General features: G+C 36.0%; 4 protein-coding genes and 1 long non-coding RNA gene across 13 annotated transcripts; 2 read left to right on the top strand and 3 right to left on the bottom strand.

The window, feature by feature from the left end:
• Positions 1-360: 360 nt before the first annotated feature.
• Agxt (Alanine-glyoxylate aminotransferase) lies at positions 361-2,439 on the bottom strand. Of its 3 annotated transcripts, XM_076392108.1 has the most exons (7): positions 2,110-2,439; positions 1,824-2,024; positions 1,602-1,759; positions 1,372-1,527; positions 873-1,220; positions 594-793; positions 361-375 (listed from the first exon to the last, which is right to left on the bottom strand). In XM_076392108.1, exons 1-6 carry the CDS (start codon positions 2,284-2,286, stop codon positions 640-642), a joined length of 1,194 nt encoding a protein of 397 aa, XP_076248223.1. In that variant the 5' UTR covers positions 2,287-2,439; the 3' UTR covers positions 361-375; positions 594-639. The 3 variants fall into 3 exon arrangements, with proteins under 3 accessions (XP_076248223.1, XP_076248222.1, XP_076248224.1); XM_076392107.1 differs by lacking the exon at positions 361-375 and having other exon boundaries at positions 453-793; XM_076392109.1 differs by lacking the exon at positions 361-375 and having other exon boundaries at positions 453-787.
• LOC143188066 (uncharacterized) lies at positions 1,717-7,604 on the top strand. Of its 4 annotated transcripts, none has more exons than XM_076392112.1 (10): positions 1,717-1,787; positions 1,904-1,965; positions 2,117-2,213; positions 5,587-5,709; positions 5,807-5,924; positions 6,001-6,259; positions 6,371-6,520; positions 6,584-6,674; positions 6,769-7,360; positions 7,473-7,604. In XM_076392112.1, the coding sequence occupies exons 4-9, from the start codon at positions 5,653-5,655 to the stop codon at positions 6,913-6,915; spliced, it is 822 nt and encodes a 273-aa protein (XP_076248227.1). In that variant the 5' UTR covers positions 1,717-1,787; positions 1,904-1,965; positions 2,117-2,213; positions 5,587-5,652; the 3' UTR covers positions 6,916-7,360; positions 7,473-7,604. The 4 variants fall into 4 exon arrangements, with proteins under 4 accessions (XP_076248227.1, XP_076248229.1, XP_076248228.1 ...); XM_076392114.1 differs by lacking the exon at positions 1,717-1,787 and having other exon boundaries at positions 1,859-1,965; positions 6,769-6,952; positions 7,228-7,360; XM_076392113.1 differs by lacking the exon at positions 1,717-1,787 and having other exon boundaries at positions 1,859-1,965; positions 6,769-7,146; positions 7,228-7,360.
• Positions 7,605-11,046: 3,442 nt separating this feature from the next.
• Positions 11,047-13,077, top strand: LOC143188065 (odorant receptor 13a-like). 3 transcript variants are annotated; one of them, XR_013003464.1, is made up of 8 exons: positions 11,047-11,194; positions 11,289-11,406; positions 11,483-11,741; positions 11,853-12,002; positions 12,066-12,156; positions 12,251-12,434; positions 12,532-12,619; positions 12,701-12,825. XR_013003464.1 is itself a non-coding variant. In XM_076392110.1 (8 exons), the coding sequence occupies exons 1-8, from the start codon at positions 11,138-11,140 to the stop codon at positions 12,994-12,996; spliced, it is 1,002 nt and encodes a 333-aa protein (XP_076248225.1). In that variant the 5' UTR covers positions 11,047-11,137; the 3' UTR covers positions 12,997-13,077. The 3 variants fall into 3 exon arrangements, 1 of the variants encoding a protein (XP_076248225.1); XM_076392110.1 differs by lacking the exon at positions 12,532-12,619 and adding an exon at positions 12,946-13,077 and having other exon boundaries at positions 12,251-12,393; positions 12,701-12,833; XR_013003463.1 differs by having other exon boundaries at positions 12,251-12,619.
• LOC143188067 (uncharacterized) lies at positions 13,008-16,221 on the bottom strand. Its single transcript, XM_076392116.1, has 5 exons — positions 16,202-16,221; positions 15,290-16,124; positions 15,071-15,213; positions 13,412-13,472; positions 13,008-13,325 (listed from the first exon to the last, which is right to left on the bottom strand). The coding sequence occupies exons 2-5, from the start codon at positions 15,298-15,300 to the stop codon at positions 13,181-13,183; spliced, it is 360 nt and encodes a 119-aa protein (XP_076248231.1). The 5' UTR covers positions 15,301-16,124; positions 16,202-16,221; the 3' UTR covers positions 13,008-13,180.
• A 652-nt stretch (positions 16,222-16,873) lies between these two features.
• On the bottom strand, positions 16,874-21,469 carry LOC143187387 (uncharacterized). 2 transcript variants are annotated; one of them, XR_013003195.1, is made up of 2 exons: positions 21,001-21,469; positions 16,874-17,057 (listed from the first exon to the last, which is right to left on the bottom strand). It is a non-coding gene; the product is annotated as an uncharacterized LOC143187387 (long non-coding RNA). The 2 variants fall into 2 exon arrangements; XR_013003196.1 differs by lacking the exon at positions 16,874-17,057 and adding an exon at positions 20,818-20,888.
• Between the last annotated feature and the right edge of the window lie 234 nt (positions 21,470-21,703).

Below are 21,703 nucleotides of genomic sequence, written 5' to 3'. Positions count from 1 at the left end.
ATACCATCTCTAAAATCGCACATGTTTCTTTCCCTCATCAGTAATTAACACATTCACATAAAAATGTTGATTGAAAATTAAACTATTTGTAAGAGATTTCTAATATTTATTCCCATCACTAGTAGCTGCCAAGCAGGACTTTTAAGCAACAACGCAGTCCAGAAATGTGAGCGATTTCCAATTACAGCAATTCTCAATGCAACATTTCTAAGATGGCACTCCTGCGTTGTCTTACCAAAATACTTCATACTTCCTTTCTTCGTCAGTAGTTAGAATAATTTTAGAATTTTAAAATTAGAAGCTGTAAAATTACAACTGTGGTTTTTTTTAGCGATAATGAATAATCTTGGCATGCGAAAATGTATGTTGAATAAGCTGGAAATAGTAATAGCATCAAAATTAGTGAGTGAAATTTCACTACAGATTATAGAGCAATATTATATGTAAAAGCTAATTTTAAATATGCAGATTGTTCGGTCTTGAACATAGTTATCGAAGAAGGTGATTATGGAACATCGAATAATAACAAAGAAAATGGAAGTTTTATTTAAGGAGTCATACAAATATACGAATAATTATAAAGATATGCTTACTGGCAATCAATGTTTCATCACGCTATCGATTCTTCAAATGCTTTCTTTATAGTTTCGATTTCGAATTATCTTTAAGGCCTTCGTCGAGGGCACGTAAGATCAAATCCACATTCTTAAACGTAGCATTAAGCCCTAATAGACCGATTCGAAGGATTTTACCCACAGTTGGTCCTAAGCCTCTACTGATTTCAACTCTGTATCTTGATGAATCACGAACAGTTCATTAAATATCAAAACAAAAGTTGTAAGTATTCAAATTGAACTTAAAATATAACATACTTCTCCATGGCGTGGTGTATCAGAACATTTCCATCGACTCCAGGTGGTAATTCCACAGAGATCACGGTCGATAATTGATAGTTTGGATTTTTCACGTAACATTGAAGTCCTCGTGCTTCAAGACCTTTTCGTAATCTTGCAGCTACAGCTGCATGCCTAGTCCAAGATGCAAGAAGACCTTCCTGCGAAATCTCCGCCAAAGCCTCACGCAAACCGTACAGAAGAGTGGCGCTTATTGTGTGGTGATACACTCGATCTTCATTCCCAAAGCATTTCCAATAATTTCCGAGAATATTCATGTCCATGTAGTAAGAAAAAGGTTTCGTTTTCCTTCGTGACAATTTCTCTCTGTATATACAACAAAAATAGGACGTTAGTTGATGATATAGCTAATGATCAGGTGTAACAATAGTACTTAACAAGATAATAAGAAATCATCAGTTATAAATGAAAAATAGTAAGAATGTCTTCTGAGATCAAAATGGCTAAGTTTACATACTCAGCTCGTGGACTGAAAGAAAGGGGCGCGAGTCCAGGTGGGGCACCGATGACTTTCTGACTTCCGGTGTAGGCTACATCAATACCCCAAGCATCCATAAAGAACGGTTCCCCGCCAAGTGATGCTACTGCATCGACAATTAAAAGAGCGTCGTATCTAAAAATGAATTTTTCTGGATCTATACTGTATCTTGACATCGAACGATTGAAGTATTGTTGCTTATTTTACACCTATGAACAAGATCGCCAACACCTTCCAGAGGTTGTTTCAATCCAGTGGAGGATTCAGCATGGATTATAAAGACTGCCTCGGGTTTGTGGCTTCTTAAAGCCGTTTCTAACTCATCCAACGTCACTGCTTGACTATGGTGTGTGTCTATGAACTCAACCTGTATTATAAAACTCGTAAATACATTTGTAAGTATTGAAACACACGAAATTAGTAAAACGTACGTTGATACCCATGCGAGTAGCCATGTCAGCCGCACGATCACCCCAAATTCCACATCTAACGATTAACACTGTTTCTCCAGGTTCCAATAAGTTTCCTAAGGAAGCCTCCATACCGCCATGGCCGGATGCACTTAAGGCCAAGGTGAGTCTATTTTTTGTTTGGAACACGTACTGCAAGCCCTCCTTAACTTCATCCATCAACTATTGATTTTAAAATTAATTGAAAATGCTATTCAAAATAATGTATCAAATGTCAACATTGGTTAACTGTAATTATAGTATTTACCTGACAGGTTTCAGGATGAAGATGGCCGAGGACCTGATTCTGAAGGGCCCGGAGAACACGTTTTGAACAATTGGTTGGTCCAGGTCCAGTCAGCGTTTTAACCGGTAATTCTAATTGTGTCAGAAGCTTTTTCGGTGGCTCTTTATGGACAGCTAACTCAATCCAGTCACGATACATACTTTATTTTTGTTTACAACACGTCAAACTGGATTTCAGTCGCAAACTCAATAAGCAAATTTTCCAATTTCCAACGTGCTTAGATATTGCGTACTAAGAAAGCTTGCAGTGCGCATAAATTTTATTATAACGTACAAATAAGTGATCGTAACATTACCCACCTCAACTGAGTAGTATTAGATAAACCTCTTATCACTTACGACTTCCACTCTTAGATGTACACACTGTATAAGACGTCCTCGAAGATATCGTTGATATGGCTGTTATCATTAGCTCTAAACTTTGCTTAAATTGTTCACCGCGTCAGAGCACGTAGTCTATTGAAATCTTGCTATTCCAACTCGCAGTTCTTTTAACGTGAAACGATTACATGGTTTGCCACTATACGATTGACATTGATGACCAAATAAATTTTACTTACGCAATAACCAGACGATCAAACAGTTATCTTATCGGGCGGAATGATTATTGTTTATAAGCAGAAAAATTTTTTTCGTCAATTTTTATTTCAGTTTTTGTTCCGATATTTCGTTGATTGAAAACACGAACCACGAAGTATCAATTCACAAGAAACAAAATGTGGGAAGTGAGCAGGAAGAAGTAGTTTAGAATTATCAGTTTAGAATAGAGGGTCACGAAGCGATCTCTTCATTGGCAGACGAGAATAACTCGATACGTTACCAGAATATGATAACCTTTCGAATACTCTTTTAGCTTATGTCACCAAATACTGCAGAATTGAATAACTTCTTTATTCAGCTTTGATTAATAATTTTATGTTAAGACACGTACAAAATGTATGTGTGAAATAGAACAGAAATTTGATACCCGAGGGAAGATAGTCTGCGTGCAACTCACAATGTCTTCTAAACAGGATTAAACTCAATAAAGGGAACATTTATAAGAACTACTTAATACTTCCAGTATTTGAGAAGTAGCATGGAAGTACAATAATTATATTGGAAATATTAAAATATTTACCACCGACCCTATCATAAGGACGAAACCAAACATTATTAGTATATTCTTGGGATATCGTTCGCGGAGAGGTTGAAGAGGCTACGTGCCAACGGAAGTCCAGGATCCAATACCTGATTTCCGACCCGAACCCGTGATTTCGAATACTCGCACATCCCCTAATACAGATTACCCTTGACGATATCACTAACAATCAGATATTTCTAATCTTAAAAGTGTCATACAAATGACGTGTCGAATTCAGCAGAACGTAGACAACGGTTTCAAACAAGAAGTAATTTTATTTAAACGTAGCATGCTCATGACACACAAGCAATCTGACACTGTTACATGCAACATTTCTAAGATGGCTCTTGGATTTTCGTTTTACTAAAATGCTTTATACTACTGTGCCAGAAGTGACTATAATATTGCAGATATCGACTGTATAATATTACATAAATCCCTTATTACTTACGGTTTCCACTCCTCGTCATGCGCAAAATGTTGCAGAAGATATAGCTGACTTCACTGTCATTGTTACTCGCAAATGTCCACTGCGCTAGAGCACACGGCCTACTGAAATCTCGTTATTTCAACTTAGAATGCTTTTAACTTAAAACGACTACATAATTTGCCACTGTACGAATGAATAATCTACGTAAAACAGGGAGGGATAAAGCTATTCTTTTAGTGGCATATAATAATAGCTGGATACCTTACCAGAATAAAATAACTGTTTGTATACTCAAAACTTATGCGACTAAATGATCCAGCAATGAATAGTTATGAATGAGCACTGCATCACTAGAAGATGCACATGTCCAATGTTTTCTCTTTTCTTGGAAAATAATTTCTTGTTGAGACACGTAAAACCTATATGTATGTGCGAGATGAAAGAGAAGTTTGATGCATGAAGGAAGAAAATCTGCTTCTCAGTATTAAACTCAATTAAAAGAATACTTGTAAGAACCTCTTGACAGTCCTAGTAGGTATCTATTAGTACTAGATACTAGTATTTAGAGTAGTAGCATAAAAATACAATAAAACTGAAAATATTAAGTCAGTTACCACTGGTCCTATCATGGAAGCGAAGCCAAACATCACTAATGCATTCTTGGGATATCGTTCGCGGAGAGGCTGAAGAGGCCATGTACCAACGACAGACGTTAGACGCTTAGGGAGTGAATAAGCAGGCTGATCGAAGAAGTCCATGCTCTAACATTTGACAGATAACTGTTTTCTTGTACAAATTTTACTAAGAAAAGCTTGATATTTTTCTTCAAAGAACTATCTCTTATTGTTAGCTTGGAACTACTTCTAGGGAAACCTCTGTATGCACTTAGTAGACCCAGATAGGAATATAACATGTATACTAACTCCACCATTTGATTGCCTGTTTATGCGCATCCCTTCCTTTCCAGACTAAGGCGTGTGTGAGGAAAATAATGGCAAGGAAAAAAGCACCTGCAACGATTAATATGAATCGTACAAAAGTGGTATTGATTACTGAGAGCCTCATAGTTTCATTTCCGATAAAATAGGGTGACGTTTAGAAGATAACGAGGAAATATTAATTCCACTTATGCATCGCTATCAATTTGTCAACCCCAAGACCATAAAAGCAGGTTGAATGTTTCCATTATGCAGGCAAACTAAATTGCCATTGTGTTCGTTGTCTTCCTTCTAGGGACATCAGAATCATTAGTCCCACTTCGCCTTCGTATTCGCTGACGATTAGTGGTAGAGCGAAGTATACAATTGAAGGGTTGCAATGAGTAGAATTGCTGGCTATTCAATTTGAAATTGTAGCAAACGTTAACTTTAAATCTAACGATACCGAATGATCGGTAACAAGTGGAAGAAAAAGAGCGTAGCTCTGTGGGATAGAATAAAACTGAAATTATTAGTGACGAATTTGCGACAATAAGTAACAAATGTTTATAAATTTATTTTGTCGTTTAAAATCATCTTTGAACTTTTCTTCAGCTGACTTGTGACCAGCGTCTATATAAGCAAAGGAAAATATATACGTATCTTCTCATCTCCCAAAATAGTGGTGATTTATGAATGTAGGAGCGTTCATTTTCAATCGTAACATTTTCGTTATCGCTAATCAATAACTATTTCATTGACATCTGTAATCGCAAGAAAATCTGCTTGTACCGTTGCATATCATTTATAACTTCCTTTAAAGTTCTGTATTCTTCACAATTTCCGTTACAAAATCTGTTTTAATCTGTCTGTTTGAGAATTTCACGCAGATTTATATACTGGTTAATATAAACGAAAACAGATTTTTCTCGTTACTTCGCTAATTACAAATTTAGCTTTCCGTTTTAGGCGGCACAGTTTATTGTAGTCTGGGGAGTGGATACTGAACAAGCTGTGGAGTGTCTACCCGCATTAATGACCACGTTTATTATGTTGGCAAAGTATATGAATGGTGTGTTTCATGTGAAGAAGGTGAGACAAGATCATAGACACAAACCGAAATCTACATCATAATACATGTATATCTTCTTCAGAAAGAAAGAATTAAAAATTTCGCGACCTATTTCAGTTGAAAGAGGTGTGTGAAATGATTAAAAGCGATACCGAACGACTAATGGGTCTTCCTGAATATGACGTTTTGCATATGCACGCGATGCAAGGAAGAAAATTTCTTCAATCTTTTTTAGGTAAGTAATACAATTTTTACTCCATTAAAATATGAAACCATTTAATTTCCTTCAAGAACCTAAATTTTTGTTTCAGGTGCCCTTATTGTGTTGGTGGCAATATATTTAGCGCTTCCAACTGGGTTAATTATAAATGACTTAACCAGTAACATAACGGAAAGTAGATACCTGATATATCCATGCAATTACGTCTTCATGGACAGGAATGAACATTATCTGTTCACGACTGTGCACTCATATTTTGCGTCTCTGTTGATCCCGTTTATTCTGTATTCTCTTGATTCGATATACATTACATTTGTCCAACATGCCTGTGGGATGTTCGCCGTTGTTGGGTAAAGCATTCTTGTTTTTTTGAAATATGATCCAATTTCATTTACGTATCAAAATAAAAGTAGTCGCTCTGCAGTTAACAAACTAACTACCAAATACATTCTTCCTAGCAGATATCGGTTGAAAACAGTACATATATTGAACACGGTTGCTTTGAGAAAGGAATTTGACTCGAGGAAATACGAAAAGCTACTGATTGATGAACAAGAACGAATGTACGAGAAACTTGTACTCTGCGTTAAGGAACACAAAAGAGCTTTAGAGTATGTTTCACTATTTTTATTAACGAGGTACAAGATTAATTAAAATCATTTATGTCCACTCAGATGCACAAAAATTGTTCAGTCAGCATTCTCAGTAACTCTCTTTATTCAAATCATGATGAACATTGTACTGCTCAGTATAACTGGAGTGCAAGTAAGTATCATTTATGACATATGACTTCTTTCGTTTCCTTCAATAGTGTATTAAATTGTGAAATCGAAATGGAGTGTCATCCTATGTATTTTAGACTTTGCTCAAATTGATCAACGGGCATTTAACCGATGTCGCAAGGCTAGTCACTTGGATGGCGGGCGATCACCTTCATCTGTTTTTCCTGTACCTTCCCGGCCAAAGACTACTGGATTTTAGCACGCAAGTGTATTTCGACGCGTAAGGAAGAGCTCTGAATCAATACATACTCTGAGTCACTGGTAAAAATATGTCTTGTCCTGTAGTACGTATCACAGTGTTCTAGCAATATTTCAGTTAAACTGCAAGCTATTCTTTGATTAATTGTATATTGGTAAAGAAGTGATTGGTCCACATTCGTGTGATAGCAGTTAGGCTACAATTGAATATGAAGTGGTTCATTATCAGCGGCTGAGAACACTAAAAATCGTATTGGGTAAAAATAAGAAATAGCTCCGTAAATACGTAGACAGATATTCCAATTGACAATTGTTTCTTATTTCTGTTGTGCGACTAGGCTGGACTGCCTATGGTATAATTGCTTCAAGAAATCTCGCGTAATATATCAAGTTATGGTTATGAATACTTTAACACCGATCAAGTTGATGGCTTTGAAAGTAACGCCGCTAAATATGGAAACTTTTCTCTCGGTATGTAAAATTTTTCTACAAGTAATAGCTGTATGTACATACAATACATTTTGTATAGTATTGCTATATTGTTGTGTTACGGATTATGTAACGATTATGTATTTTTTTTCAGGTGACACAAGCTGCTGTATCGTATTTCACAGTCTTTTCGTCGACGCTTTAGTAACCGATGCTTACAATGTTGTTATTACTATATGTTGAATCTGTGTACGTTTCACATGGAAATAAACCAAACTAGATTGTTTTGGGTATTGTTAATGAAGGACGGGTATAAGTAGCAACCACTTTATATTGTTTATTGCTTTTCTTTCTACCCTTAACATTTAACAAGTGTTTCTATGCAGAAGTCAACCACCATTTCCCTATTTTTCTGAAGTTTGGCCAAGATTTCAGTATTTCACCATCAAAATTGTTATATGTATAGAAACCTTTTTCTAGATATTTGTTATAATGATGCCTTAAGGTATATTATTTTTCAATTGTAGAGCACCAATAATTCAAAGCCAAACCTGCGATTGCGATTATAATTATGAAAATATTAATTATGTACTGTGACACTGCCCACTGAGAAAAAAGAACAGTCGAAAGTAGTTTAGGAAATTAGAAATATCCTACAGAAGGTCCCCACCAAACACAATAGATCTTATTGGCGGTACTGGAAGATGAATGATATATTTTTGTGACGCTGCATAATAATAATGAGTGGTGTAACATCAGATTTAAACCACTTGGATTTGATGTTAAGTTTGTGTTCATACAAACCAAGTTACTTGGATTCAAGTGGTTTGAATTCAAATATATCATGAATTTAAGCTGTCATGCAAAAATAATAAAGATGGCATCGGAAGAGGTGATCCTCGCTGGTTAATTGCTTATGTATTTTCCAAACGAGACATATACTTTTGACAGCTTGTTTGTCGTACACGTGATTGCCGATTTACTTAAAAGTCCTGTATGGTACAGTATACATTATGGTGTATGTATATGAATTAATATGTATTTTAAGACAACGAACAGTTGAAAGAACGTCAGTTTGCCTTGAAGCGTGAAAGGATATTTCCACTCAAGTAATCTAGCATGTTCACATTAGTCAAATTGTCCCAAACCACTTGTATCCAAGCCACTTGAAGTCAAGTAACTGAGAAGTAAAAACCTGAAGGGTTATTTCAAGTCAAGTAAAATAATAGGTTTCCATTGGTCAAGTTGCTTTAAATCACTTGCATTCGAGCTGTTTGGATTACAGCAACTTGACTAATGTGAACTAGGTTATAGATAGCGTTCCGAGTCTGAGTCTTTCAGTGGGATCCATTCGATTGTTTTAATTGAAATGATACCTTAAATAGAACATGTCCCGGGTAGCATTCTGCTTGCTTTTAATTCGAAAAAAATGATGGTAGGTGTAAACCGATTTATTGAAAATGCTTATAGGAATGACACTACACATATATCTGCAGATGCCTTCGAAAGGTGAATTAAACGATTCAGGACACAAGATCTTAATTTAAGCGACACAAACGCTCTAAGAAGTCCGCAGAGATGAAAACAGTGGGATTGTTACTATTGTTGATAGAAGATCAGATTTAATCGTCCTCTGAGCTTACATAATAGCTTGGAGTAGGCATACTTGTCATGAAAAATCGATTAAAACAATTAGAAAAATTTCGGAAGGAAGAAGAATGGGTTCCGCACGTTTCGACCAAAAATGCGATTTGTATTCGATAGGGCAGAATCTGTGTTTTCCCCCGATTTTTGAATTGAGATGAAAAATCTCCCTTGTATAGCGTACATTCCAGATGCAAAATCTTCTAATTACCACTGGTTTCAAATAATGCACCGCAATCTCAGAGAGCAAGCATCTGAATTCCTTACACATGAAATCTAAATTTTACAGGAGAAGTGGAAAATGGTAACAGAAGTTGATAGCAAGTAGTTTCATTAAAAAAGTTATTATCTCATTAGTTTCATAAAAACTGTGAAATGATGTTGCAGAATTGAATGAATGATCTAATATTTTAACCGAAACGATGTATCATTACCTTGTACCATTTTCACGAATTCCTGTAAAGATAATTCTATGCAGTAATAGTATCTAATTGTAAAATATTTAAAAAACGTAATATTTTCTTGCCAATAATTTTTTTGGTTAAAAGTATAACAAACGTTGCTATAAGTATGAAATTATTCTGAAGGGAAAAGCTATTCCAATGTTATAGAACTTCAAATTTGTTAATAACTCATTATGTACATGAAATATGTACATATCTGTATGAGAAGTTTGATGTGTGAAAGAGAAAATGAGTCTGCTTGTGACCTACGAAGTTCGCTGGTCAGTGTCAGATTCAATGAAGAGTACACCTGTAAGAACCACTTAATACTTCTAGTAGACATTTACAAGTACGAAAATACATTAAAACTGAAAATATTAAGTCAGTTACCACTGGTCCTATCATGGAAGCGAAGCCAAACATCACTAATGCATTCTTGGGATATCGTTCGCGGAGAGGCTGAAGAGGCCATGCACCAACGACAGACGTCAGACGCTTAGGGAGTGAATAAGCAGGCTGATCGAAGAAGTCCATGATCCAACATTTGACAGATAATCGCCTTCGTATACAATGTTTATTAAATAAAGCTCGGTATTTTTCTTCAAACAACTATCTCTTATTGTTAGCTTGGAACTACGGAGAACCCTGTATGCGCTTAGCAGACCGAGTTAAGAGCACAACATGTATGCTAACTTCACCATTAGATGCTTGTCTATGCGCACCCCTTCCTCTCTAGACTGAGGCGTGTGTGAGGAAAATGATGGCAAGGAAAAAAACACCTGCAACGGTTAATATGAATCGTACAAAAGTGGTATTGATTACTAAGAACCTTTTAGTTTCATTTCCGATATAATAGGGAGACGTGTAGAAGATAACGAGGAAATATTAATTCTCCTTATGCATCCCTATCAATTTATCAACCCTAAGACCTTAAAAGCAAGTTGAATGTTTCTATTATGCAGGCAAACTAAATTGCCATTGTGTTCCTTGTCTTTCTTCTAGAGACACCGGAATCGTTAGTCTCACTTCGCTTTCGTCTTTGCTGACGATTAGTGGTAGAACGAAGAATAGAATAGGAGGGACGCAATGAGCAGAATTGCTGGCTATTTAATTGGAAATTGCAATAAACGTTAACTTTAAATTCAACGGTACCGAACATTCGGTAACAGGTGGAAGAAAAAGAGCGTAGCTCTGAGGGATAGAATAAAACCCAATTTATTAGTGACAAATTTGCGAGCGTGGGGTCAAACCTTCAATACGAATGTTTATAAATTAATTTTGTGTTTTAGAATCGTCTACGAATTTTTCTTCAGTCGATTTGTGATCAGTCTGTATATCAGCAAAGGAAAACTTGCGCATCTTCTTATCGCACAAAATAGTGGTGATTTATGAATTTAGGAGCGTTCGTTTTTCAGTCATAAAAGTTTCATTATCACTAATCAATAACTATTCCATTGACATCTGTAATCGCTAGAAGAGCTACTGGTACCGTTGCATATCATTTATAACTTCCTTTAATGTTCTGTATTCTTCATAATTTTCGTTACAAAATCTGTTTTAATCTGTCTGTTTGGGAATTCCACGCAGGCTTATACACTGGTTAATATAAACGAAAACAAACTTTTATCATTACTTCGCTAATTATAAATTTTGCTTTCTGTTTTAGGCGGCACGGTTTATTGTAGTCTGGGGAGTGGATACTGAAGAAGCTGTCGAGTGTATACCCGCATTAATGACCACGTTTGGCATGTTGGTAAAATACTTGAATGGCGTGTTACATGTGAAGAAGGTAAGTAGGACTACAGCGACGAATCTGAATCTACGTTATAAATTCGTCCATGTTGCTTTCAATAAGAACACCTGAAGCTTGGAATCTGTTGTAGCTAAGGGAGGTGTGTGCAATGATTAGAAGCGATACTGAGCGACTAATGGGTCTTCCTGAATATGACGTTCTACATATGCACGCGATGCAGGGAAGAAAATTTCTTGAATCCTTTCTAGGTAAGTAATACAATTTTTACTCCATTAAAATGTGAAACCATTTAATTCTCTTCAAGAACATAAATTTTTGTTTCAGGCGCCCTTATTGTGTTGGTGGCAATATATTTAGCGCTTCCAACTGGTTTAATTATAAATGATTTAACCAATAACGTGACGGAAAGTAGATACCTGATATATCCATGCAATTACGTCTTCATGGACTGCAGTGAACATTATGTATTCACGACTGTGCACTCATATCTTGCATCTCTGTTGATCCCGTTTATTCTGTATTCTCTTGATTCGATATACATTACATTTGTCCAACATGCCTGTGGGATGTTCGCCGTTGTTGGGTAAAGCATTCTTGTTTTTTTGAAATATGATCCAGTTTCATTTGCGTATCAAATTGAAAGTAGTCGCTCTGCAGTTAACAAACTACCTACCAAATACATTCTTCCTCGCAGATATCGGTTGAAAACAGTACATATATTGAACACGGTTGCTTTGAGAAAGGAATTTGACTCGAGGAAATACGAAAACCTACTGATTGATGAACAAGAACGAATGTACGAGAAACTTGTACTCTGCGTTAAGGAACACAAAAGAGCTTTAGAGTATGTTTCACTATTTTTATTAGCGAGGTATAAGATTAATTAAAATCATTTATGTCCACTCAGATGCACAAAAATTGTTCAGTCAGCATTCTCAGTAACTCTCTTTATTCAAATCATGATGAACATTGTACTGCTCAGTATAACTGGAGTGCAAGTAAGTATCATTTATGACATATGACTTCTTTCGTTTCCTTCAATAGTGTATTAAATTGTGAAATCGAAATGGAGTGCTATCCTATGTATTTTAGGCTTTGCTCAAATTGATCAACGGGCATTTAACCGATGTCGCAAGGCTAATCATTTGGATGGCGGGCGATCACCTTCATCTGTTTTTCCTGTACCTTCCTGGCCAAAGACTACTGGATTTTAGCACGCAAGTGTATTTCGACGCGTAAGGAAGAGCTCTGAATCAATACATACTCTGAATCACTGGTAAAAAGAATCTTGTCCTCTAGTACGCATCACAGTGTTCTAGCAATATTTCAGTTAAAGTGCAAGGTATTTTTTGATTAATTGTATGTTGGTAAAGAAGTGATTGGTTCACATTCGTGTCATGGCGGTTAGGCTACAATTGAATGTTCATTATCAGCGGCTGAGAACACTAAAAATCGTGTTGGGTATGGATAAGAAATATCCCTATAAATACATACATAGATATTCCAAATGACAGTTGTTTCTTGTTTCTGTTGTGCGACTAGGCTGGACTGCTTATGGTATAAGTGCTTCAAGAAATCTCGTGTAATATATCAAGTTATGGTTATGAATACTTTAACACCGGTCAAGCTGACGGCTTTGAAAGTAACGCCGCTAAGTATGGAAGCTTTTCTCTCGGTATGTAAAATTTTTCTACAAGTAATAGCGGTATGTACATACAATACATTTTGTATAGTATTGCTACATTGTTATGTTAACAATTATGTAACGATTACGTATTTTTTCTCAGGTGACACAAGCTGCTGTATCGTATTTCACAGTCTTTTCGTCGACGCTTTAGTAACCGATGCTTACAATGTTGTTATTACTATATGTTGAATCTGTGTACCTTTCACATGGAAATAAACTAAACTAGATTGTTTTGGGTATTGTTATTGAAGGATGGGTGTAAGCAGCAACCATTTTATATTGTTTATTGCTTTTCTTTCTACCCTTAACATTTAACAAGTGTTTCTGTGCAAAAGTCAACCACTATTTCGCTGTTTCTTTAAAGTTCGCCAAGATTTAAATATATTCACTACCAAAATTGTAATATGTATAGAAGCCTCTTTCCAGATATTTGTTAAATCGATTCCGTGAGGTATATTGCTTTTCAATCGTTTTTCAGTCCTATCAATTTCGATATCAATTATTATTTAAATACATTCAAAATATAGAAATAATCAACTACGTTTCTTGGAAAAGGGTCCACATACCTGTGGGTCTTTTTTCGATAAATCATCTTAGATGAACTGTTATATATCCAAAAATCTTCCCCTAAAATTTGAACCCAATATTCCAGCAATCAAGATGAATGCAGTTATTCGCGATTTATGCTAATATTTAAGTAATGAACGAGGATTGAAATATTTTCATAGCGTTAAAATTTGTTAAACATTATGCGTTATATGTTAAAATAATTATTCTATATTCTATTATTTTTGATTTTCTTCAGTTAGTTCAATTAGCAGAAAATACTCATTTTGTTTTTAAACATAAACCTACTGTAAGTGTATTTGTTTTGTGTTTTTATTGCGTATTCCTAGCGTACTTATTATGCAATAGCATACTCCTTTTTCCACATTTTATGGAAGAAGGGCTGTTGTACGACTGTTAATATATATTATTTTATTTTCAAAGTAGTATTGGAAAACGTAATGTATTCATACTATACCCTCTATGGGAATAACAAAGTTTAGCAGTCACTTATTAACAATTGCATTATATCTATACAAGTTGACAACGCTGAGACTACGAGTTCTGATGCAATTTATTCAACTTATAATCCCTTTTTCGAGAAACGTCTTCAACTGTTGATAAGATTTAGACTAATGATAAAATATTATATTAAGTTGTTCATTAAGTTTTGTGGATTACTCAAAGGTGACACTGGCGTACATCGTGCTTGACATTCACAGCGACTTTACAATTCGACGAAATCCTTGGCTAGAATACGAATAATTCAAAATCAAACCTACGATTGCGATTATAATTATGAAAATATTAATTATGTACCGTGGCACTGCCCACTAAGAGAAAAGAACCGTCAAAAGTAATTTAGGGAATTAGAAATATCCTACAGAAGGTCCCCACCAAACACAATAGATCTAATTGGCGGTACTGGAAGATGAATGACATATTTTTGTGACGCTGCATAATCATAATAAGTGGTATAAAGCCAGAATTTAAACCACTTGCATTTGAGTAGCTTGATGTCAAGCTTGTGTTCACACAAGCCAAGTTACTTGGATTGATTTGGTTTGAATTCAAATGTAACATGAATACAAGCTGTCGAGCAAAAATAATAAAAATGGCATCGGAAGAAGTGATCCACGCTGGTTATTTGCTTATGTATTTTCCAAACGAGACATACACTTTTGACAGCTTGTTTGTCGTTCACGTGCTTGCCGATTTTTTTTAAAAGTCCTGTATGGTACAGTATACATCATGGTACATGTATATGAATTAATGTGTATTTCAAGACATGGAAAAGTTGAAAGAACGTCAATTTGCCTTGAAGCGTGAAAGGATATTTCCAGTCAAGTAATGTAACACGTTCACATTAGTCGAATTGCTCCAAACCACTTCTATCTAAGCCACTTGAATTCAAGTAACTTGGAAATAAAAACCTGAAGGGTTGTTTCAAATCAAGTAAATTGAATGGAGCATGTCCCGGATTGCATTCTGCTTGTTTTTAATTCGAAAAAATGATGATAGGTGTAATACGATTTATTGAAGATGTTTATAGGGATGACATTACATATATGTATATTCTGGACTAAGGAAGATTGTTACTATGTGATGGTGGTACACTGTTATCTCTCATCGATATTCATAATAACTTTAGTATGTTCGCTGGATACGATGTACATTACCTTCACACAACATGCCTGCGCCTTGTACGCAGTCACCGGGTAAATCTTTGTTTTCTGGAAATTTGATAAAACTTAATTTGGATAACGAACGATGATTTCGTAGGTATCGGCTGAAAACACTGCATATTTTCAACGAGCAATCCCTGAGGAGAAAATTCAGCTGGAGCAAGAGTGAAAAATTGTTATTGTATTCTACATCTACTTTATTTTTATACTTACTTTCCAAGCATATTGGAGAAAAAAGTATTTGTAATGTAACGTATATAGTGAAATAAAAGATCCTTACTTGAATATCCTTACATCCTTACTTGAATAAGATTCAATATTCCGAAAGGAAAATATTTGAAGTAAATGTCAGAAATTTTAAGAGATGTTTCTTTAATACGTGTCGAAATAAGACAAAAATCAAAAATGAAAAAATTACGTTAAGGGCTTCACTTCATATTTATTAATTGTTGAGTAAACACCTAAAAGTGCGAAATATGTCTGACTCGGGTCTTATTCTACTGACTTCACTGCGTCTGACGTACTGTGCAGAGCTAGTAAAGTTACACGCAAGACACGTCTTGACATAGTAGTAATTTTCCACGTACGTATAGAGGATACGTCGATTCAGTTAGTACTTACGATTAGTTTGGCTAATAATACACTACATCTTAAAGCGCGTATGAAATCAGACGATTCTATGTATTGTAACCATATGGATCCACATTTTTTCCAGATGCAACCTTACCAGTTACGTACAGTAACTAGTGCACGTCAGTAGTAGAATAAGTCCTAAGCCAGACATATTTCAAGCGAATATTAGGCATTTTCAAATTTCAACAATCGACAGCTTTAAAGCCTCCAATGAATTTTCGTCATTTTTTATTTTCGCTTTATTGTAGCGTGTAAAATCGCTCCTCAAAATTTCTGACACCTGTCGTCAAACACCCGATACATACACAATTTTCTCAATTCTGTATTCTGTTCAGATTCACGCGATTCGTTCAATCATCTTTCTCAGTAACTTTGTTTATTCAAATAATGTTGAACGTGTTATGCTTGAGTATCACTGGAGTACAAGTAAGCGTTCATAAGAAAAATATAATACTCAATTAAAAATTTTATTTCCTTATATTGTTTACTTACTTTTAGGCCTTATTCAAATTAGCCGAGGGAAGTGTAACAGATGTGATAAATTCCTGGACAAAGGATATCTGATTTCAGCACGGAAATGTACTACGACGCGTAAGAATGCAATAATTATGCAATAATTTACGAATAAATCGTTGCTAAACACGGTCAAATGATTGGGCACATGAAAACATTCACAGTGATTTGTTATCAACGGTGCAGAAAATTGAGCTTCTGTTTAAATTAATCTGTTTCTGTTTTAATAAACTGTTTTATTAACCCCTTCACCTTTTTCAACGAGTCTGACTCGTGTACTTTTTACAATATCTTCGCTGCCGGTCACGGGCTAATGCGTAATGAGGGCTTTTCAGAGGTAACCGATCACACACCACAGCATGAGGGATCTATTTTCCCTTCATGGGAGCTTTGTGGTTGGCAATTTGGGATAATCACCCGTTTCAGATCGGCGGCGAAGGTAATAACATTACGAAAGGCAATAGTAGACGAAAGGGTTAATAGAAAACGTGAAAAATAAAATAGTCCAGTCTTAGTCACGAAGCGTGAATAGTCAGTTCTAAATCATCGATCGTAAAGGCGTCTAATATTGTTATTACTGCAACTTACATGTACAGTTTGTTACATACGTTCATTTTACTTTTTCATTGCATGATTAATAATCTCCTCAGGTACCTACACATTAATGTGCTGTTACCATTTTCGGTGCACAACTTTTCCATAAGTAGTAATGCCACACTTGGAGGCAATCAGTGTAAAGAATCGGTTCTCATACGTTCAGCGAAATCAAGCATCCAGGTTGAGGTCCATAGCAAAAGTGATTGATGACTGCTTAGTTCTGATGCTGTTGGCAGACCTGGGAAGTAAAAAGCAAAAAGCCAAAAAAAGGATTTGAGGAGTAAAACAAGATATGTACAAAAAGTAAAAGAAAAAAGAATATAGATAGAAGAAACGAAGTGTAGTAGAGAAAAAAGGGAGATAACAAAATTCCAAGATACAAGAATAGAAGAAAAGAAGCGAAGGATGTTGTAGCCTCTACAAGCAGAGCTAAATAAGTAGCAATATGAGGAAAGTCTATGAACGATTGTCTCCTCGATACATTAACCCATTAACTGCCAAATTTTTTTTTTTTGAAATTTTTCAAATATATCAAATATATTTTTGACGCCGAGTGGCGTACGTAAAATTCTAAAATCCCAAATGGGGATCGTAGCAGCTAATGAGTTAAGAAAACATAAGAAGAGATGAACCGCAAATAAATAGCAATTAACCATTAGTCACATCTAGTAATCGGTGTCTGCAGTATCGCGAGACCAAGATGAGAACAGTTAAAGCCAGCAGCTTTACTCTTCTGACCACTGTGCTAATCGAAAGTTCGAGTTTACCAGCTTTATATATACATATGAATGTGCCATGAAAAGGCAGAGAAAACATACAAGAGAGAAGAATAAAATTACTAAACCATATAAGAAAGATAATAACAATGTACAGTAAAAACATGAAACAGACAAGAGAAATTTTAGTAAAATTGTGAACAAAACGCAAACGCAGAAGATAGTAATAGGAGATTTCAGCGTGAGAATTGGCCAGAAACAGTGGAATAAGTGAGATAGATGAAAAAACGGTGGACCTGAAGATCAAGAGACTGAGACAAAAATTCTATAAGGAGGCAATTGTTGAAGATGGTGGAAAAGAAAAGTTGTGAAATACTAAACGGTAATACAAAACGAGATGAAAAAGGAGAATACACTTCTGTGGGACCAAACGTCAATACAATCATTGATTATGTGGTAATCAACGTAGGGACAAAAAATGAAATAGAAAAGCTAGATTTGAAAAGGGAATAGAACATAGTGTAGAAGATGATTCATCTAAAGGTAGCCATCTAAATATTCCCCTCAGTTGTAATGATATAAAAAATGTTTTGTATCCAATTTTTGATATTAAAAGATTAATGCACTGTAAAACATTTTTGCAAAAAAAATATCAGTGACCTCATTGAACTTGAAAAATATTAAAAAAAAACAATAGGCTTTCTATATCATTGCAACTAAGGTAGATTCAGTTGGCTACCTCTAGATTTTATATGAACCAACAACGGCCTGTGGTCTGATTCCTTCCTTTCTTCAATCACTAGCTTTTCTATTTCAGGTCTCGTCTCTTTGTTAACTATTACATAATCAATGACTGTACTCGCATTTGATCCCACAAAGGTGTACTCTCCTTCTTCATCTCCCTTCGTATTACCGTTCAGAATTTCCCAATCGTTCTCTTCCACCATCTTCAACAACTGCCTCCCCGCAGTATTTTTCTCCTTGTCTTTGGATTTTCTTGTCGCTTCTATTCTTTCATCGGCCTGACCGATTCTGCCATTGAAATCTCCTCCTATTATCAATTTCTCTGTTCCTCCATTTTCTATCATTTTCGTTAAAGTTTCTTTCGTTTCTTTCATGCTCCTGCTGTACACCGTTATTACCCTCAATTCATTATCTTGTAATTTTATTCTTCTTTCTTGTACATTCCCACTACCCGTTCCTGTTTCTAGTTGTTCGATTCCTCTTCTCACTCCTGTGATGATTCCTCCTTTTGCTCTCCCTTTTGAATGCTCTTTTATTGCGTACTCACATTTCCATACAAACGTTTCTGGTAGAGTATTCTTTAACAGTTCCCACTGCTCTTCAGTGATCCAAGTCTCGATCAGTCCTACTATGTCTGCCTCAGCTACATACTCCCAAAACTGGTTATTCTGTTTACTCTTGTTTCGGATTCCATGTACGTTCCAGAACAATATCTTCACATCGATTGAATATCCGAAGCCTTTTCCACGGTTGAGTCGTTTGCTCGAGTCTTCTTTTTCCGCGGTATCCGACTCTGCATCGTCGTTAACTGGCAACACGGATTGATCATGCTTTCTCTTCTTACTATTCTCAGGCAATTTCTTGCTTGGCGTTTCGAAAGAGCTAGCGTTCAACCTGTACGCTTGCTCGGCGATTTCGGTTGCACACTCCGCATGATCGGTAGCATTCGCATGTGGACGAGTGCATGTAGTCGAGCGCTTGTTCGATTCAACAGCAGTGTGATCCATTACGATCAGCTCCCTTAAGTATACGCAGAAATTTCAGATTTACAATTCGCGTCGATCTCGATGCTGACCGCATCCTATCTCTATATACACGGGGATGCATACGTATACCCATGTCTGCTTGCTTGCTTAATTTCTTTACTAAATTCATTTTAGGTCGGCTTGGCTCATATTTCATGACAGTTACGGTCGTATGCCAGAGGTCTTATTGAGGGCCTCTGTTTGAGGCTCGCGAGGCCTCAGCCGAGAAAACGACCACTCGAGCAACGACGAGGCTCTTTCCTCCATTCGTTGAGAGTGCCAGTGATCATCCTTGCTTCTCCGATATTTTCTTCGTTTCTTCTGTCCATTCTTCTTCCTCTCCGTCAGCCAGTAAAAAATCCGGGAAATGAAAAACGCGCAGCGCGGTGTGGTGGTCACCCATCCATGCCATGGCTCCTGGACTTGGCAGCTTAACGTCAACGATCGTGAGTCATCCTCCATGACGCATCCAGCAAAAGCGGCTGGAACATAATTGTGACCAGCTGATTATATTTAAGTTGCTTACAGGCGGAGAGATAACCACTTGCGGGAAAGTCGTACATCGGTAGGTGGTGCCACCATATCAGTATAGACGAACTAGGATTATCTGCTCCCTACATGACCAGCCGATGGTAAAACTCGCTATAGTTCTGCTCCTATTGCTGTCCCTAGTACATGCCAACCTTCTCAACTCGATTATACTTATCGATCGGTTTTTACGTTCAACCATTGCTACCGATCGACATCCACCCACCAGATATTAAATGTAAAAAAAACAAGTTCAATATAGTATTTATATGTGAGAAATAATAATGTCACTTGCAAATTATGTACTATTAGTTATTTCTTAGACATAATTGCAGTATTGAACCTGTAATTTTTATGTTTAAAATCTATGTTTAAAACATTACTATTAAGAAAATCATTGTAAAATTATATTTACCTTTTTTTTCATTGCCTTCATTATCTATTTTGCCTTTTTAATCATTTTCTTATAATTTCAATTAAGTGAGGCTCTTCGGATGCCTATCCAGAAACTGTGAAACCACATACTTGGACATAAAATAGAATAACAATGAAGAGATTTCCATAATGTATCTTGAAAAACTGTAAAGACGACGTTAAACATTAACAGGATTCACCATTACATCTAAAATGATTGAAGTGAAAATACATTGCATAATGTACCTCTACGTGATTTTTCTGAAGACGTCTGTTTTGTTTTAAATTTAAAAATTTATAGTTTCGGTATCTCACAAGGGATGTAACAAGCAGTAGATCCAAATCAGAACATTTCTTCTATCCATTTTGTGTACGAGCATAGTACTGTGTGCTCAAAGAATATTTGCAAAGTGTATTCACATTTTTCGTGAAATTAAATGAAATTAATATTTCTCATACCTTCGATTTCAATGACTTAAATTGGAACCTAATACCTACGTATGACTTAAATTGGAAAGAAGAGACAGTTTACGTGTCAATGGGAATAAAAAAAAAAGCACCACGGTGGGACCAAAATGTACATAGGCGCATATGAAATGTAGCGTATGATGTCTGAGTAGAAGGAACCTTGCTTGGAATTTCCTATCGCAATTGTCAGGGAGAAGAGACATTTACCAAAGATTATTAAAAATCTCCAAGCCTGCGTTCGAAAAGCTACGAGGAAATGCAAAAATGATAAAAGATAAACATTTACCAGTGGCATGATCATGGCGCTGAAGCTGACAAACACAAACGTGACGATGATGCGTCTTTCCCATAAGGGTTGTAGGGGCCATGCACCGACGATCGTCAGCAAACGTTTAGGTATGGAATAAGCAGGCTGATCGAAGAAATCAGGTTTAAACAGAGAAAGCATGTTTTCGCTCTTGAAAGATAGTCGTTCTTTTCTTTGATATCTTCTATAAACACCAAAAACTATATATTCCGTTGAATCTCGCTTTTGATCTGAACCCTTCGAACACCACGAAACTCTTACACGCCTTCAAAGGAAGACAAGTGCAAGACACGAGTACAAAATGTACCATTAATGTAATGAACCCTTTTCTTCTCACTACGAGTACGCTTGTATCGACAATTAACGTTAATAGTTCATGCCGTTTCACTCCGAATCTGCGAAATTATTAACGCCAGTCCATTTAACTAATTCGACAAAATTGCAGCAATCAAATGCCTCGTTTATTAACACTGTGTCCGCGATGGTAGAGGAGTATGATATCGATTCTAGTCGAATTGTCTTATAGGCCAATGCACACGTCCCTCTCAGATTACTTTTAATAATAGCTGCTATTACAGCAACGCCGGCTAATAAAACGATTAATTGAGTTTATACGTAGCTATTATTTGCCACTTACGCTGTTCGTTAGTCGCATGACCGATGTTGCAATATTAAAAGAGGT

Source organism: Calliopsis andreniformis, chromosome 2 (assembly GCF_051401765.1).
Source record: "Calliopsis andreniformis isolate RMS-2024a chromosome 2, iyCalAndr_principal, whole genome shotgun sequence".
In the NCBI taxonomy this organism is placed as follows: Eukaryota; Metazoa; Arthropoda; class Insecta; order Hymenoptera; family Andrenidae; genus Calliopsis; species Calliopsis andreniformis.
This window is presented reverse-complemented; position numbering and strand designations above follow the sequence as displayed.